At 35.5% G+C, this 15,234-nt stretch overlaps 1 protein-coding gene across 2 annotated transcripts in view; it reads left to right on the top strand.

Annotated features, from left to right (window-relative positions):
* UBE2Q2 (ubiquitin conjugating enzyme E2 Q2) overlaps positions 1–15,005 on the top strand; it is a 67,309-nt gene extending 52,304 nt beyond the window's left edge. For both annotated transcript variants that reach the window (XM_025918980.2, XM_025918979.2), the window contains 4 exons: positions 2,359–2,407; positions 2,857–2,952; positions 11,276–11,342; positions 13,389–15,005. In XM_025918980.2, the coding sequence (XP_025774765.1) occupies positions 2,359–2,407; positions 2,857–2,952; positions 11,276–11,342; positions 13,389–13,420 (244 nt within the window). In that variant the 3' untranslated portion in view covers positions 13,421–15,005. The remainder of the gene's footprint in view (positions 1–2,358; positions 2,408–2,856; positions 2,953–11,275; positions 11,343–13,388) is intronic.
* Positions 15,006–15,234: the final 229 nt, after the last annotated feature.

The following is a 15,234-nucleotide window of genomic DNA, read 5'->3' as shown; positions in this document are numbered from 1 at the left end:
AAGAAGCTCCTAGTAAAACAAAAATCACAAATTGCCTGAAGAGGCTAAGCTTTAGGATACTGTTTATTTTATAACTTTGGCAACTGAAGGGTTTTTGTTTGGTTGGTTGTTCTTGTTTTTTAAATATTTTATTTTTAAGTAATATCTACATCCAGTGCCCAGCTCACACCCTGAGATCAAGAGTCACACACTTCACCAACTGAGCCAGCAAGGCACCCACAACTGAAGTTTTTTAAGCTGAAAATATTACTTTGCCTGTGAATGTGGCATATTATCTTTAAATGACCAGTAGATTATTATTTTTTTCTTTCTTTCCAGTGTTCTTGAATTGTCTCAATATTCAGCAGGAACTATTTGTTTGGAGGCAAAGAACAGTAAGGGTTTGGAACATATATCATAAACTGAATATAACTCAGTATGGAAGTAGAGTTCTATCAGCCACTCCTTTTAGGTGTAAATGCTGCTGATAGTGTGTATTATGGAAAAATTTACTTATCTCACTTTTTGTGTGGGTATTAGACATTTGCGTAGTTATAGCATTGTAGAAAACGTACTTTCTTTGGCCTGTGAGTACAAAAACTTTCCTTCTTCCCACCTGAAAGACTCCATCCTCAGAATAAAGAGTGGAGTGCTAAAAAGAAATGTGGCAGTTGGATAATTGGTAACTCAGTCTGGTCTACATAACTCCTTTTCCTAAGATAAGTCCTGGAGTCCCTGTCTGCATTTTGTATTTCTGAAGTGTAAGGATCAAGAATAGTGTTAACTCATTAACAGATTACTAGAGTCTGAGCAATTTGTGGAGAAAGCAAAATCCAAATGAAAACATGGATCTTCTAATTCTGTTCAATTAGCACGTGCTTATTTAAAACCACTATACATAAGACACTCTGAGCCCATTGGGAGAGTCAAATGATTGGAGATATATTTCTGTGTTTTAGGAACATTGGGGAATATACAGAGAAGTTTAAAATCCCATGACTCTCCACCCAAATCTAGTGTTTTGAAGTGTTTTTCTTTTCCTCCTATAAACTTTAACTTTTTGGAAGTTTCCAAGGTCTGGTGCAGCCAGGTAGAGACACTTGCTTAAATTCTCCAGGAAGTGGGAATTATTGAATAATTTCCATTACTGAATAATTTCACTGTAACAATTATAATGGTCTATAGTAGAAGTTTTTAGATTCCTTACTTTTCTGTAATTTGGTTAGGTCAACACAAGGATGTGTTTTGTTAGCCAGAATACAAAATCTGCAGGCTAGAATGGTCTTGACGAGTTTTATTGGGGGGAAATACGGCATTTGGAAGAGTAGGGAGCAAAAGGAATCTCAGGCAAGGGGGAAAGTCCCTGGGGACAAAAAAAGTTTGTAATGGACTCAGTGTTCACATATATCTAATCAGACCTGTGGTCTTAGCTTACATGTTTTCAAGATTTATCAGTCCTTCTTCTATAATTATCATGCTCTTGATTTTATTTTTAGACATGATATTTCATGTATCTTGAAGTTTAAAATAACAAAGTAGAAATGAAATTATTTTGTTTGAGAAGGGGTTAAAAGGTTGAATAATGTTGATCTAAATAATGATTTCCTAAGAGAGATCCAGGAAATTCCCAGAAGTTGTCTGGTTCAGAGAACAGTTCTCAGGATTAGCAAGAGAAATTGAGGAGTCCCAGAGAGGGGCTCTGGTCAGAACCATTTGATCCTCACAAAAGAATGGATAAAAACAATTTAAACCACAAAATGTGGGTGTTCATTATTATAGATAAGGTAAAGTTGGTGCCATTGGCTAACATGATGGTAGAGAAATATTCAGATGAATATAGCATTTTCCATTCTCTGAAATATTTAGGCTAAGTTCCTAGTTTCTGACAGACATCCTTAGCATCTTTAAGCATTCTAAGATTCATTATTTAAAAAAAAAAATAAGACTATAATAAAGTGATGGCATTCGAATTTTTTAACTACCCTTTGTCCTAGAACCCTAATCACTGTTCTCATTTTTGCATGTTATCTTCTAACCTTTGGTTGTATGCATACTTCCTTAGTGGTAGTACTTTAAGAATTACAAGGGGGGCACCTGGGTGGCTCAGTCGGTTAAGTGTCTGACTCTTGATTTTTTTGGCTCAGATCATGATCTCATGATTCCTGAGTTCAAGCCCCACATTGAGCTCCACACTGACAGTGTGTCAGTGTGGGATTCTGTCTTGGGATTCTGTCTCTCCCCCTCTTTCTTTGCTCCTCCCCTGCTCATTCGCTCTCATTCTCTCTCTCTTTCTCTCTCAACGTAAATAAAAAAATAAAATATTAAAAATTAAGAAGAAACTGAGATCTAGCAGATTAAGAATCCATTTCTCTTTTTAAGGTATGTGTTGGGTGGTGGAGCACTATGTATGGAACTTCTCACAAAACAGGTAACTAATTTCTTATGATACTCATATTTTTCAATCTCAATGGAGTGTTTTGATGATGTAAATTAGATTCTGAGGGGAAAGACTCTGATGTAATACCACCCACTTAAAAAAAAGTTGTTTTCAATAGCACCTACTTTTAATAATGAAAAAGCTATTTAAGGCAAATCAGTAAAATGACATTGTACTTGGTGTTTAATCTATGCAAGGATAGCCATTCTAAGAGCAATGTGTATATAAGGTTCTAATTTGCTCATATTTGATACTTAGAATATAGGGGTTTTTTTGTTTTACGAGATTTTAGAAATGGTCCAACTTTTTTCTCTTGCATGCAGACTTCTTAACATTGTCTTGCTGTTGTAGAGCTATTTATGTGCCATTTTGTTAAGTTTTCCCAAGTGGGAATCAAGAGTACCATTATGTTTTAGAGAAGTGTTTTCTTCTTCCTGTAGGGCTGGAGCAGTGCCTACTCAATAGAATCAGTCATCATGCAAATCAATGCTACCTTAGTCAAAGGCAAAGCCAGAGTACAGTTTGGAGCAAATAAGGTACTTTTATTAAGACGATGACATAATCATTTATAATCCATATTTTCTGTTACCTTAGGAGACGTGTTGTTCTTTTAGTCTTTGTTATTCTTACTATAGAAAGACATGTCTATAATTGTAAATCTATTATTGGTATGTAAGTTAAAAAATACTAGTAAAAAAATTATACATACTTTGAAGTTTCCCAAACTTGAGATCATGTTAGAATAGTTAATTTCCAGTGAGCATTTATATGCTAGGCTTTGATCTAAACTTTTTACTTGTATGTACTCTTTCAATCCTTTTACTAACCTAAGAGTAGGTATTATTATTCTCATTTTGTAGATGAGGAGACTGAAGCACACAGAGGTTAGATAACTTGTCTAAGATGACAGGTGGCAGAACAAAAATTGGAAGCAGACAGTCTGGTGTTAGTCTCTACTCTTAACCACTGTGTTGTGTTCTTTATTCACTATATCCGAAACATCTTTCCATGTCTAATTGTAGTTTCCCGAAACAGTTAAATGGACCAAGGACGATACTCTGAAGTTAGTATATCTTGCAAAAGTATTTGTGTGATGGAAGTTATCCTAACCTAACATTTTTAAAAATTTGGAGTTCCTAAAGGTCTGTGAATCTTGTGTTAAATGCCTATCCAAATAGTATGAAATCTAAATAATGTATTTATAAATGTATTGCACATCAAAGCATGAGTCCACTAGAGTCTTAACTCACAGAGGAAGCAAAAAATTGAGAAGGCCATTTGAAAAATCATCTATTTGGGATCGTACTATACAATAACTCATTTTACTTGAGTTCTTTTAACAGCTATTTCTTTGCACTGGAATAAAATATCATTTTGTGTAAAGTCTAGAAGTTAATTATTGAACACTAGTGAATTACTTAACTACATTTAACTAGCATTTCTTAACAGTGTGTATATTTTAGGTGTATTAAATGTGCCGATAGAATATGTAGTAGGCTATTAGAATTTTATTTTTTGTATTGACAAAATTTATGCGCAGCGCATGGTTTTTAATATAGGAAAAAATATAAAAAACTGAAGTCATCTGTAACCTAGAAATACTATTAACATTTGGTTTACTTCTTCTGGTCTTTTAAATTTCTTCCTGGTATTTATTTTTATGTAGAACTTGATGTTAAATTTCATCATGTTTTTATAAAAAATTAGCATATCTTTCATGTTAAAATATAAAAGGCTTAGATCGTTTTTAGTAATTGAAAGAACATTTTAGGGGTGCCTGGGTGGCTCAGTTATGTGTCTGACTTCAGCTCAGGTCATGATCTCGTGGTTCACGAGTTCGAGCCCCATGTCAGGCTCTGTACTGACAGCTCAGAGCCTGGAGCCTGCTTCAGATTCTGTGTCTCCCTCTCTCTCTCTGCCCCTCTCCCACTCATACTCTGTCTCAAAAATAAATAAAACATTTAAAAAACAAAAAAAGAAAGAACATTGTACTAATAACTCACTGTGTAAACTTACCTCTTCTGGGCTTCTGTATCTTGAGCTAAAATATTTTAAGTCTCTTCTAGTTTTAAAATTCTGTAATATCAATACTCTGTTCAGTGCCACAGTTCTCTTGGAATTACTCAGTGTCAATGTTATCACTTTCAACCTTTATATTTCCATTATATATAGTTTTCTTAGCAAGTATATAACATAACCATTTTATATATAATGCTAAGTCAAGCGGCTAAGCACATTTGCCTCGTAAAGTATGTCTTAGAAGGTGAATTTTTTCAATGAATGGTTATAAAACCTCACTCTTCATTTTTTTCTTGTTATTAATATCTGTTAAGAATTTGGAAACTTTACATGATGTAATAGGAGTTTTACCTTATACACTTTAAAATTTTTTTTAATGTTTTATTTATTTTTAAGACTGACAGAGCAGGAGTGGGGAGGGGCAGAGAGAGAGGGAGACACAGAATCCAAAGCAGGCTTCAGGCTCTGGGCTGTCAGCACAGAGCCCAATGCGGGGCTCGAACTCACGAACTGTGAGACCATGACCTGAGCTAAAGTTGGACGCTTAACCAACTGAGCCACCCAGGCGCCCCTACCTTGTAGGCTTTTAAACTCTACAGGATAATCAAGAAAGTACTAACAACTATTTCTGATATGGGGGTATTGAAGTATTGATGGGGCAGGTTAGAGATGGGAGACTTTAAATCATTTGTGCTCTTTCTTGTGACATATAACTATTCAAAAATATTTTAAATATTAAAAAAAAAATTTTAGTGTTTTATTTGTTTTTGATAGAGACAGAGTGTGAATGGGGGAGGAGAGACAGAGTGTGAATGCTGTCTGCACAGAACCTGACCCAGAGCTCAAACTTTTGAACCACAAGAATCATGACCTGAGCCAAAGTCCAACACTTAACCGAGTGAGCTACCCAGGCACCCCTATTTAAAATATTTTTAAAGATACTATCAGCTATTGGTTCAAAATAAATGAATGAGTTTATCTCTTGAAAATATTACTAAAGGGGCGCCTGGGTGGCTCAGTCGGTTAAGCGTCCGACTTCAGCTCGGGTCACGATCTCGCGGTCCGTGAGTTCGAGCCCCGCGTCGGGCTCTGGGCTGATGGCTCGGAGCCTGGAGCCTGCTTCCGATTCTGTGTCTCCCTCTCTCTCTGCCCCTCCCCCGTTCATGCTCTGTCTCTCTCTGTCTCAAAAATAAATAAATATTAAAAAAAAAAAAAAAGAAAGAAAGAAAATATTACTAAAATGATACACCTAAGTACTGGAAAACAAAAAAATTGGCTGTCAGCACACATAAAATTTGGAAATAGGGTAAGATTGATGGAGCTGAGGATCTGCAACTCTATGCAAGCAAGAGTCACTCATTGTACAGTCTTGCCATTAGCTTGCTCCCCTAGACTCAGCCAGCAGGAGCTGAGAGCAAGCCATAAGGCAGAGGATGTTGGCCTGGGCTGGTTTTCTGGTCAGTTAACAGGGGATACAGGCTATAACATTAACTCTAGGCTGTAGTGGTAAGAAAGCTTTCTAGAGTTCTGCTATTATGACTTAGCAAGAATTTGGGGTTTGGATAAGCAAGGTAGTACCCTAACAAATGTTCATTCACCGCATGGAGGGCATGATAGTTAAGTTAAATAGTGAAATCCTAGAGCACACAACTCTTGGAGCAGCCCCTAAGCTATTTCTAACAAAGACACCTATCATACCCTGCTCCTAATGGACCTCCAGTTATTTAACGTAGAGAATTCTGTGGTGAATGATCACCTTCAGATGAGACATCTGGTTTTTGTTTTTTCCTTTCAAGGAATGGAGAGGTGCTACCTGTACTAAGTATTCCGGTGTTTTATTTATAAATGAGCAAGGTTGGCAAACCAAATGTGAGAACCTTGCATAATCCTGAGATTCTCCCAAGGAAGCTAAGATGATCTCATGTTAGTTAGTTATATCCACAGTTCTCATCAGAAGCAGGCACAGATACTCCTCGGAGGAAAAGCTTTTCTGATTTAAGCCTACAAGATTCTCAGATATTAAGATCAAGCAAATAAGAATTCAGTGTGAAAAATCCCAAGCACACAAGTAAGCAAGCCAGCATAATGAGAATTGGCAGAAACAATACGTAAGAGATATATATTCCCAAAGACTTTAGGTTTTGGAATTATCAGACACAGAATAGAGACTTTAGATATTAGAATTATGAGAAAATGAATAGTTCTATGTAAAACATAATATAAAGAAAAAAGCATCCTAAAATTGAGCAAACAATGAAACCATCAGGTATAATGAGACAAATTTGAAAAAAGAATGAAACAATTTATAGAAATGAAAAATATGATTGAAATGAGAAACAATGTGTGGATTAGGTATCAAAGAGAATTGGTTAGAAGAAATAACTCAATGTTGTACAGCTAAGAAGAACATGGGGATAGACATTGTGGTAGAAGTTGAGAGCTAACAATCAGAAGGAGGTCTAAGATGTCTTATTGGAACTCCAGGAGGAGATAATAAAATGTTAAAAAGCAAGAGAAATAGAAACCAGGAAGTAAGGTGGTAAGGAAAGTCACAAGAAAAAATGGACTAAAGTTACCAGTTAGAATGAATAAAACAAAATCTGGCAATTTTTAAGAAGTATGTTTAAATTATAAGGATGAAAAAACACTGAGTTTTGTTTTTTAAATTTTTTTTTGTTTCTGAAAGAGAGAAAGAGAGCATGAGGAGGGGAGGGGCAAAGAGAGAGGGAGACACAGAATCCTAAGCAGGCTCCAGGCTCTGGGCTATCAGCGCAGACAGAGCCTGATGTGGGGCTCAAACTTGATGTGGGGCTGGAACTCGTGAACTCCAAGATCATGACCTGAGCCTAAGTCAGACGCCCAACTGACTGAGCCACCCAGGTGCCCTCTTTTCTTTTTTCTTTTCTTTTCTTTTCTTTTCTTTTCTTTTCTTTTCTTTTCTTTTCTTTTCTTTTCTTTTCTTTTCTTTTTTCTTTTCTTTTTTCTTTTCTTTTCTTTTCTTTTCTTTTCTTTTCTTTTCTTTTCCTTTCCTTTCCTTTCCTTTCCTTTCCTTTCCTTTCCTTTCCTTTCCTTTCCTTTCTTTTCTTTTCTTTTCTTTTCTTTTTTTATTGAGAGGGGATAATACAGATATGCCAGTATACACTTATAACAACAACAAAATATGTGATATATATGTATAGTATCAAAATAGGATTTTGGAACAGAAAGCACTACTTAATGATAAAAGTCTCAGTTAACCAGGAGGTATAATAATATTTTACTTTACCTATTAAAATAGCATCAAAATACAGACAAAAAAAAACTTGATGAATGAAACTAAGAACATTGTGTGTTGACTATTTTTAAAAAAAGAAAAAAAGAAAGACTGGTGAAACCACAGGAGAAATTGACCCAGGTAACCATAATGAGAGATTTTAGTGTACCTTGTTCATAGTAAATTAAATATGTCAAAATGTAGAAGATTTGAATAACCAATTAAGTTTGGTCAAATGGACAGATGTAGAACTCTGTACCCAATAATTAGATACTATATAATCTTTCCCAAGCATTTATGGAATATGGGGAAAAATTATAAATTCATAAATTAAGAATATTTAAAAAGAAGCCATATAATTTGAATATGATACAGTTAAGGTTAGAAGACAGTAATGAAAAGATTAATAAAAATCTGCATGAATTTGGAAATTAAACACAATTCTAAATCATGGTTAAAAAATCATATGAAAATTTAAAAAGACTTAGAACTGAACCATAATGAAAATACTAAAATTCTCCCTTTGTCCCTCTCTCCTTCTTTCTCCTCATCTCTCTTCTTCTCTTCCTCTTCCCTTCTTCTCTTCTCTCTCTCTCTGGAACATTCGTGAAACTTATCCTCTTCAATGAAGAAAACTTCATTGTAGTTTTCTTCATTTTTGGAAGTAGGAAAAGGACAGATCATTTTCTGATCCTAATTAAATAAAAAACTATAATAACCAGCTCAAAACAAATGTCCCTTTTGTGGAATTATGGGACTCAAACAGCCCTTAATGGGGCTTTGAAATGAAGACTGCAGAATAGCTAGAGAATAGCAATGAAATGCCTACATACTAGAAACTAAATGAGAGGGCAGAGGGAATACTCCTTGCTCTAAAATCCTTGTATCATTGGGGCGCCTGGGTGGCGCAGTCGGTTAAGCGTCCGACTTCAGCCAGGTCACGATCTCGCCGTCCGTGAGTTCGAGCCCCGCGTCAGGCTCTGGGCTGATGGCTCAGAGCCTGGAGCCTGTTTCCGATTCTGTGTCTCCCTCTCTCTGCCCTTCCCCCGTTCATGCTCTGTCTCTCTCTGTCCCAAAAATAATAAACGTTGAAAAAAATAATAATAATAAAAAAAAAAAAATAAAATAAAATCCTTGTATCATTAAAAAAAAAAAAAAAAAGAAAAGAACAAGAATGAATCAGACCTCAAAGTCAGTGTTAGAAAGGACAATCAAGGGGCACCTGGGTGGTTCAGTTGGTTAAGCATCTGACTCTTGATTTCATCTCAGTCATGATCTTCTAGTTCGTGGGTTTGAACCCCACATCAGGATTCTCTCTCTCCCTCTGTCCCCCCTCCATCACACACACTCTCTCTCAAAAATAAATAAACATTTTTTTAAAAAAGTACAGAAAAGGCACCTGAGTGGCTCAGTTGGACTTTGGCCCAGGTCATGATCTCCCAGTCCATGGGTTTGAGCCCCTCATCGGGGTCTGGGCTAACAGCTCAGAGCCTGGAGCCTACTTCAGATTCTATGTCTGTCTGTCTGTCTCTCTCTCTGTCTCTCTCTCTCTGTTCCTCCCCCAATTGTGTTCTCTTTCTCTCAAAAATAATAATAATTAAAAAAACTGAAGGAAAGTAGAAGGGAGGGTTTAATAATGATATATGCAGAAATCAGTGAGTTAGAAAATAGGGCTAACTCCCCATTACACTAAAGCCCCTGCAGTAACATTCTCTTTAAACTAGAATTTGAAGGGGCGCCTGGTTGAGCGTACAACTTCAGCTTCAGGTCATGATCTCACGGTTTGTGAGTTCAAGCCCCGCGTGGGGCTCTGTGCTGACAGCTCGGAGCCTGGAGCCTGCTTCAGATTCTGTCTCCTTCTCTCTCTACCCCTCCCCCACTTGTGCTCTGTCTTTTTCTATCAAAAATAAATAAACGTAATAAAAATAAATTAAAAAAACTAGAATTTGAAGATCATGCTATTGACAACTGAGAAGGCTAATGTTCTTATTTTTCTCTTCTTGTAGATGGGCAGTAGGGTTATGAAATGACTGCTTTTTGATCATTTGCAAGTTTCTGTGTGTGCATGTTTTGCTATATGTAATCTGTTTCTTTTGTATTTTTGTCCTTTGGTGAAAATATAGATTGGAAAAACATTACTTTTTATTAACTTGGAAAGAACATTTTATGTTTGTTTTTCAGATGCATTATGGGAGGGTTTTTACTATTTTTAAAGAGCTCTTAGAAATTCAAAAAGGCTACACTGTAGAAAAAGATACAAAACGTCTATTTGCAGAAATAGAAATAAATGGCTTATAAACATATGGAGACACACTAAGCCTGGCTCAGTGATAGAAATGCAAATCTCACTTACACTGAGAGTTCATCATCCACCTATGACATTGTCACAAATAAGAGGTTTGTAAAAGCTATGTAGAGGCATTCTCATACATGCCAAGCAGCAAGCCCATTTCCACAGTCTTACAAAATTACAAAGGCATATGTCTTTTGACCCAGCAATTCCACTCAGACTATTTACCAGTGCTTTGGAAATATTTGTACAAGGTTGCTCACTGTAACATTGTAACAAAATATTGAAAACAACCTAAATGTCCTCCAGTTGGGGAATAAATAAATATTTGACTTTCCATACAATGGAATATTTCACGGTTTAAAAAAACAGAAAGATTCAGCTTTTTGTGCAGTGATCGGGAACAAGGTGCAGGATACCTTAAGTGAGAAGAGGCAGAACAGGGTCTATAGCATGCTACCTACCATTTGTTGGGGGGTGATAAACAAGGGATGGTGGCTAGTAACATAAGCTATATGTGACTTTTCTTATTTAATCTTAAGGAGATGTAAGAAACCGTTAACTTGGGTAGGGAAAGGAGGATGGATGAGAGGAGGAGCTGGATGGTTGGAGGACAGGTAGGAAGGAGAATTTTCACTTAGAATGTTTCATACATTTTTAATTTTTGTACTGTGAATTTATTCTATAACATAATAGGTATGTACCACTATGAAGAATGCTCATGACATATTAATTGTAGGTTATGATGTCACTCAGTTGCACTACTAGAGAAAAAATTAATCCTAAATTTGGCTCCTTAAAAGAAGACTCCTTTAGTAATGGCTTGGTACCACTTATGGACATCTTTAACTCAAGATGTCATTGATATGTATAGTCCTCAAAGCTTAAAGTTAACCTTATCTGAAGGTAATATTTTGTAATTTTGTTTTTTGTTTTATTATGAGGAGGAGAGTTCAAGTTTTATTCATGTCTGAGTAGCATTGTTTAACTTCATTCATCAGTGGAGAAGGGCACTAGAACTATAAAGCTTTGTACTTGTCCAGTGGTAAGAGTATTTATACAAATGAACTGTGAAGCTTAGATTTTTATTGTAGTACAACTTTGGTTTTGTTATCCTAAAGTGGTAGAGAATAATGAAATTGAGAAATGAGGGTATTAAGTTAAAATTATTTTTGAAACAGAAATCTAATTTAGTTTCCGGTGTTCTTTTAAGCATAGTGATGATGCATCCGTAAATTATTTGTAATGATTTTCATCTACTCAGAGTTTTTATTTAAAATGTATAATTCTCTTTCAGAATCAGTATAATCTAGCAAGAGCCCAACAATCCTATAATTCCATTGTACAGATACATGAGAAAAATGGTACGTTTAATTCAATAAGTATTTATTACCATTTATGAAGTTTTATATAAGGTACTATTGATAACTTACCCTGTTTGTTTTTGCTTTAATCTCTTAAAGTACTGTTACCCCAGTGAAAAAAATTAACTTGAGGATGCACACACTCTGCTTTATTGAAAAATCTTTGTATCCTAAGTACTTGGCCTAAGTCAGAGTCAAGATTTTTTAGTAGATTAATGAATGAATCACTTCTCACTTGAAATGTATGGTATTAGGGTAGGAATTGAGTTAAAGGCAATTGTACAGGTGGAGTTCTTACTGATACTGAGTAAATACAATTGGGATCCTAAACCAGCTGTTTCTGAAACATCTTCAGATTATTTAATGCTTTTTGACAGTCATACACATGTATCTGTTCAAGGAACATTTTCATTTTAGTATACACTTAAGAGTATTTGAGTTGTAAATTTAAAAAAACTCTTAAAATATCTTTCATAAACTTTATTCTACTTTAAATTTTGGGGCGCCTGGGTGGCGCAGTCGGTTAAGCGTCCGACTTCAGCCAGGTCACGATCTCGCGGTCCGTGAGTTCGAGCCCCGCGTCGGGCTCTGGGCTGGTGGCTCGGAGCCTGGAGCCTGTTTCCGATTCTGTGTCTCCCTCTCTCTCTGCCCCTCCCCCGTTCATGCTCTGTCTCTCTCTGTCCCAAAAATAAATAAAAACGTTGAAAAAAAAAATTTTTTTAAAAAAATAAATTTTGCTTGTATTTATAATGCACGTTTTGAGTCTTCTTCTCTAACAGTGAGGTAGATTTGGAATTAGAAAACCCAATTTTTCAAGTGCCATTTGTGTTAGTCGCTAGCCCTGTGTCTCTGAGCAAGTCCTGAAGATAATAGCTTCAGCCTTAGTTTCTTCATCTCTAAAATGGCATATCTGTCTTGCCAAACTTGTGAGGAAAAAAAGAATAGTGTATGCGCATGGCACTTTGAAACTAAGTGCTGATAATAAGATACTCATTATAGCCATGGTAGTGAAACGGATACTTTTTTGTGCAGAGTAAATTAATTAATAGGAAGTAGTTAAGGAGAGTATTTACAGTAAAGTGTTCTTTACTAGAAATGTGGTAGCTTGTGACTTAACATTGGTACTTTGTGCTCACTTTTTTTTTTAACCACAAAACAAACTCCACTTTTTCAGTGACTACTTACAAAAGACTAATATTTAAAACAGTTCAAGCTTTTGAAGAAGGAAATGATAAAACTTGAAGGCAAGCCTGGGTTTTCATAATGATCACAACACACTAAATTAGTAGATCCACAGGTGCTTGTATACTACTTCATAACCATGTGGATGCTCCACCAATCTTGGTATATTCATACTGTTCCAGTGGCCATTTCATGCCAGTCTTATTTTCATTAGCCTTTCTGTAGAAAACTTAGATTTTTGCTGAGTCTAGGAAAAAAAAATCACATTTTTTCTTTTATTTTTTGTTGAAGCAAACATTGTAATCAGCATTCAAAAATGTTTATTGGAAGGTGCTGTATTTTACAAAGTGTGGGTGTTTGTAAGCTTAGCTTTGATGAAAGAGCAGTAGATTCAGAATCAGGAAATGGGTTCTAGGTCGGTTTCTGCTGCTGACTCTGATTTTAGGCATAGTCCCTGCACTTGCTGAAATGACTTCTTCACTGGTGAAATGGTATCCTTGCACTAATGACAATCCAGGTTCCTCTTATTCTAAGATGCCAGCATTTTGTTTTGGGTATAGTTATTTTCAGTGAGGTTGAAATGGAAGACAAACTCTATCTTGTAGTCTAATATTCCATATTATCGTCTTTAGCTAGAAATTCCACTAGTATAAAGATCTTATGTTGAAAACTCAAGTACAGTTTATTAATAGAAGTAAATATGTGCACATAACAAAATGCCGTGTTACCAACCCATGTGAGTTTAATTTTTACAGTATATTTAAACAAAAATATGAGTAGACTAAGTAGCTAACCTTAAATGAAATGCCATTTCTCCTAGTTGATTTAATAAGGTATTTTAACTTTTTTTCCATTGTGTTTCAGGCTGGTACACCCCTCCAAAGGAAGATGGCTAAATATGTTGACTGTCGTATGTTTGGACCAATGTTGCTTTAAAGAAAATCTTTCCAACATGCAGACACAAGCTTTGAGTGCCCCTATAACAGCAGTACTGAAGACGTTAGCTAATAGATATTTTAGTGGATAATCTGTCAACTGACATCCAGTATGAGTTACAGCCTTTTCGTTTTGCTCATTTTAGGTATTGTGGACTGAGCAGTGGGGCCTTTACTGTATTTTTTGTGATAAATACACATACTGGCCACTCATGATCTCTTTTTCTTGAAAAGTGAAATCTGTTAAGCAGAAAGTCAGCATCAGGTTACAGAAGTTGCGACTGTAGGGTAACTTTCCCACATTGAGCTCGTGTGTTATGAGGACTTGCAATATACTGTTCCATTTAGAGCCAATAAAAGTTTAATTGATGTTTAATGTTGGTTTAGAAAATTTAAGGTCTTCTAAATCACAGTAGCTTTTTCAAGTTAAAACCAATTTTTGATATTGCCAAAATAATGATAGGAAGCCTACTCATTAAATTGTTAAACTTTTTTATGGCTAGATGAAGATATGAATTGTTTCCTGAAGATACGCTCTTAACTGAGTTGTGCTTTTTAGGCAAAAGCAAAGCAAGGCTGTGCAAATTAAGGCTTTGTAAGTAATAATTTCCACTGGGGCCTCAGAGTCTTGTTGGGCTGAATCTGCTTCTTGTTGGTTCAGTATTTCTTATGAAGAACTGCAGTATAGAGCTTGAAGTTATTTAAAATACTAAATCATTTTATGTTTCCATTTTATTAACGGGATGTTGCAATCATTTTTAAACTAATAAACTTGTAAAGTGATTGGCACAAAGAATCCTTGAGCAAAAGCTGCACAGTGAAGTACAAAAAGATACCTGATTTGGAAACTCTTAAAATTTTTGGTATACTCATAACGATGGCTTTTACATTGAAAAACTAGTAGGAACTCTATATATGTTCATTGTTTTATAAAACCTGACTCAAATCAGTGTACTCTCCATTTTCTTGCCTTACCTGAATCAGTCCTATTTGGTTGGTGATAGACTTTCTTATCTACCCAAGTTTGATTTAAAAGTAAATTCTAATTATTAAGCACTTTTAAAATGAAATCCAGAAGCACACTTTTCTGCACAAATAAGTTACAAAATTCGAAGGTGTTTCTTATGCATTTGCTCTAAGTTTCAATTTTTAACTTTGTAAACCACACCAGAGAGACTTGGCACTTCGGCATTATTGCATGTGTTTAATTTCTTTTTCTATTTTGGTTAAAAGGACAGTAGAAAAAGATTTTCTGGCATTCTTGTTTACTTGGTTACATTTGTATAAAGATCTGATTGCCAGTTGCTGAGATAATAAGTGACCAGGCAGAGTTCTTTAAAGCATTAAAGTTCCTTAAACCTAAGGCTAAATCTTGAATACATTATTGAATTCTTTAATATCCTGATGGCTAGCAGATTGACAGCTGCACATTTGGCATGCTTTGTTTTTTTGGGTTTTATCTTTCATTGCAAATTTATTTGGCAATGTACAGTAAATTTTGTAAACTTGCATCAAGTTTATGAATAAAGAACCATTTAAAATATAACTTTGTTACTTTTCCCTCATCAGAGATACTCTTGGCTTCAGGTGTTTGTAAGCTCTATTGAATTTTTTGAAATAGGATTTATATATGGTGGGATGGGGTGAGGAGAGGGTTGAGAGGAACAGAGACAGGTTGATTTAACAAGAGAAAGCTAGAGAACCCGGAAATGGTGTGTACAGACTTGGTATACTCAGCTTTCCTCAACCTTTTTCCTCTCCCACTCTCATTCTTT

Source organism: Puma concolor, chromosome B3 (genome assembly GCF_028749965.1).
Source record: "Puma concolor isolate L17-30 chromosome B3, mPumCon1.1.hap2, whole genome shotgun sequence".
Taxonomy (NCBI): domain Eukaryota; kingdom Metazoa; phylum Chordata; class Mammalia; order Carnivora; family Felidae; genus Puma; species Puma concolor.
Note: the sequence above shows the minus strand (reverse complement) of the source record. Positions and strands in the feature narration are given on the sequence as shown.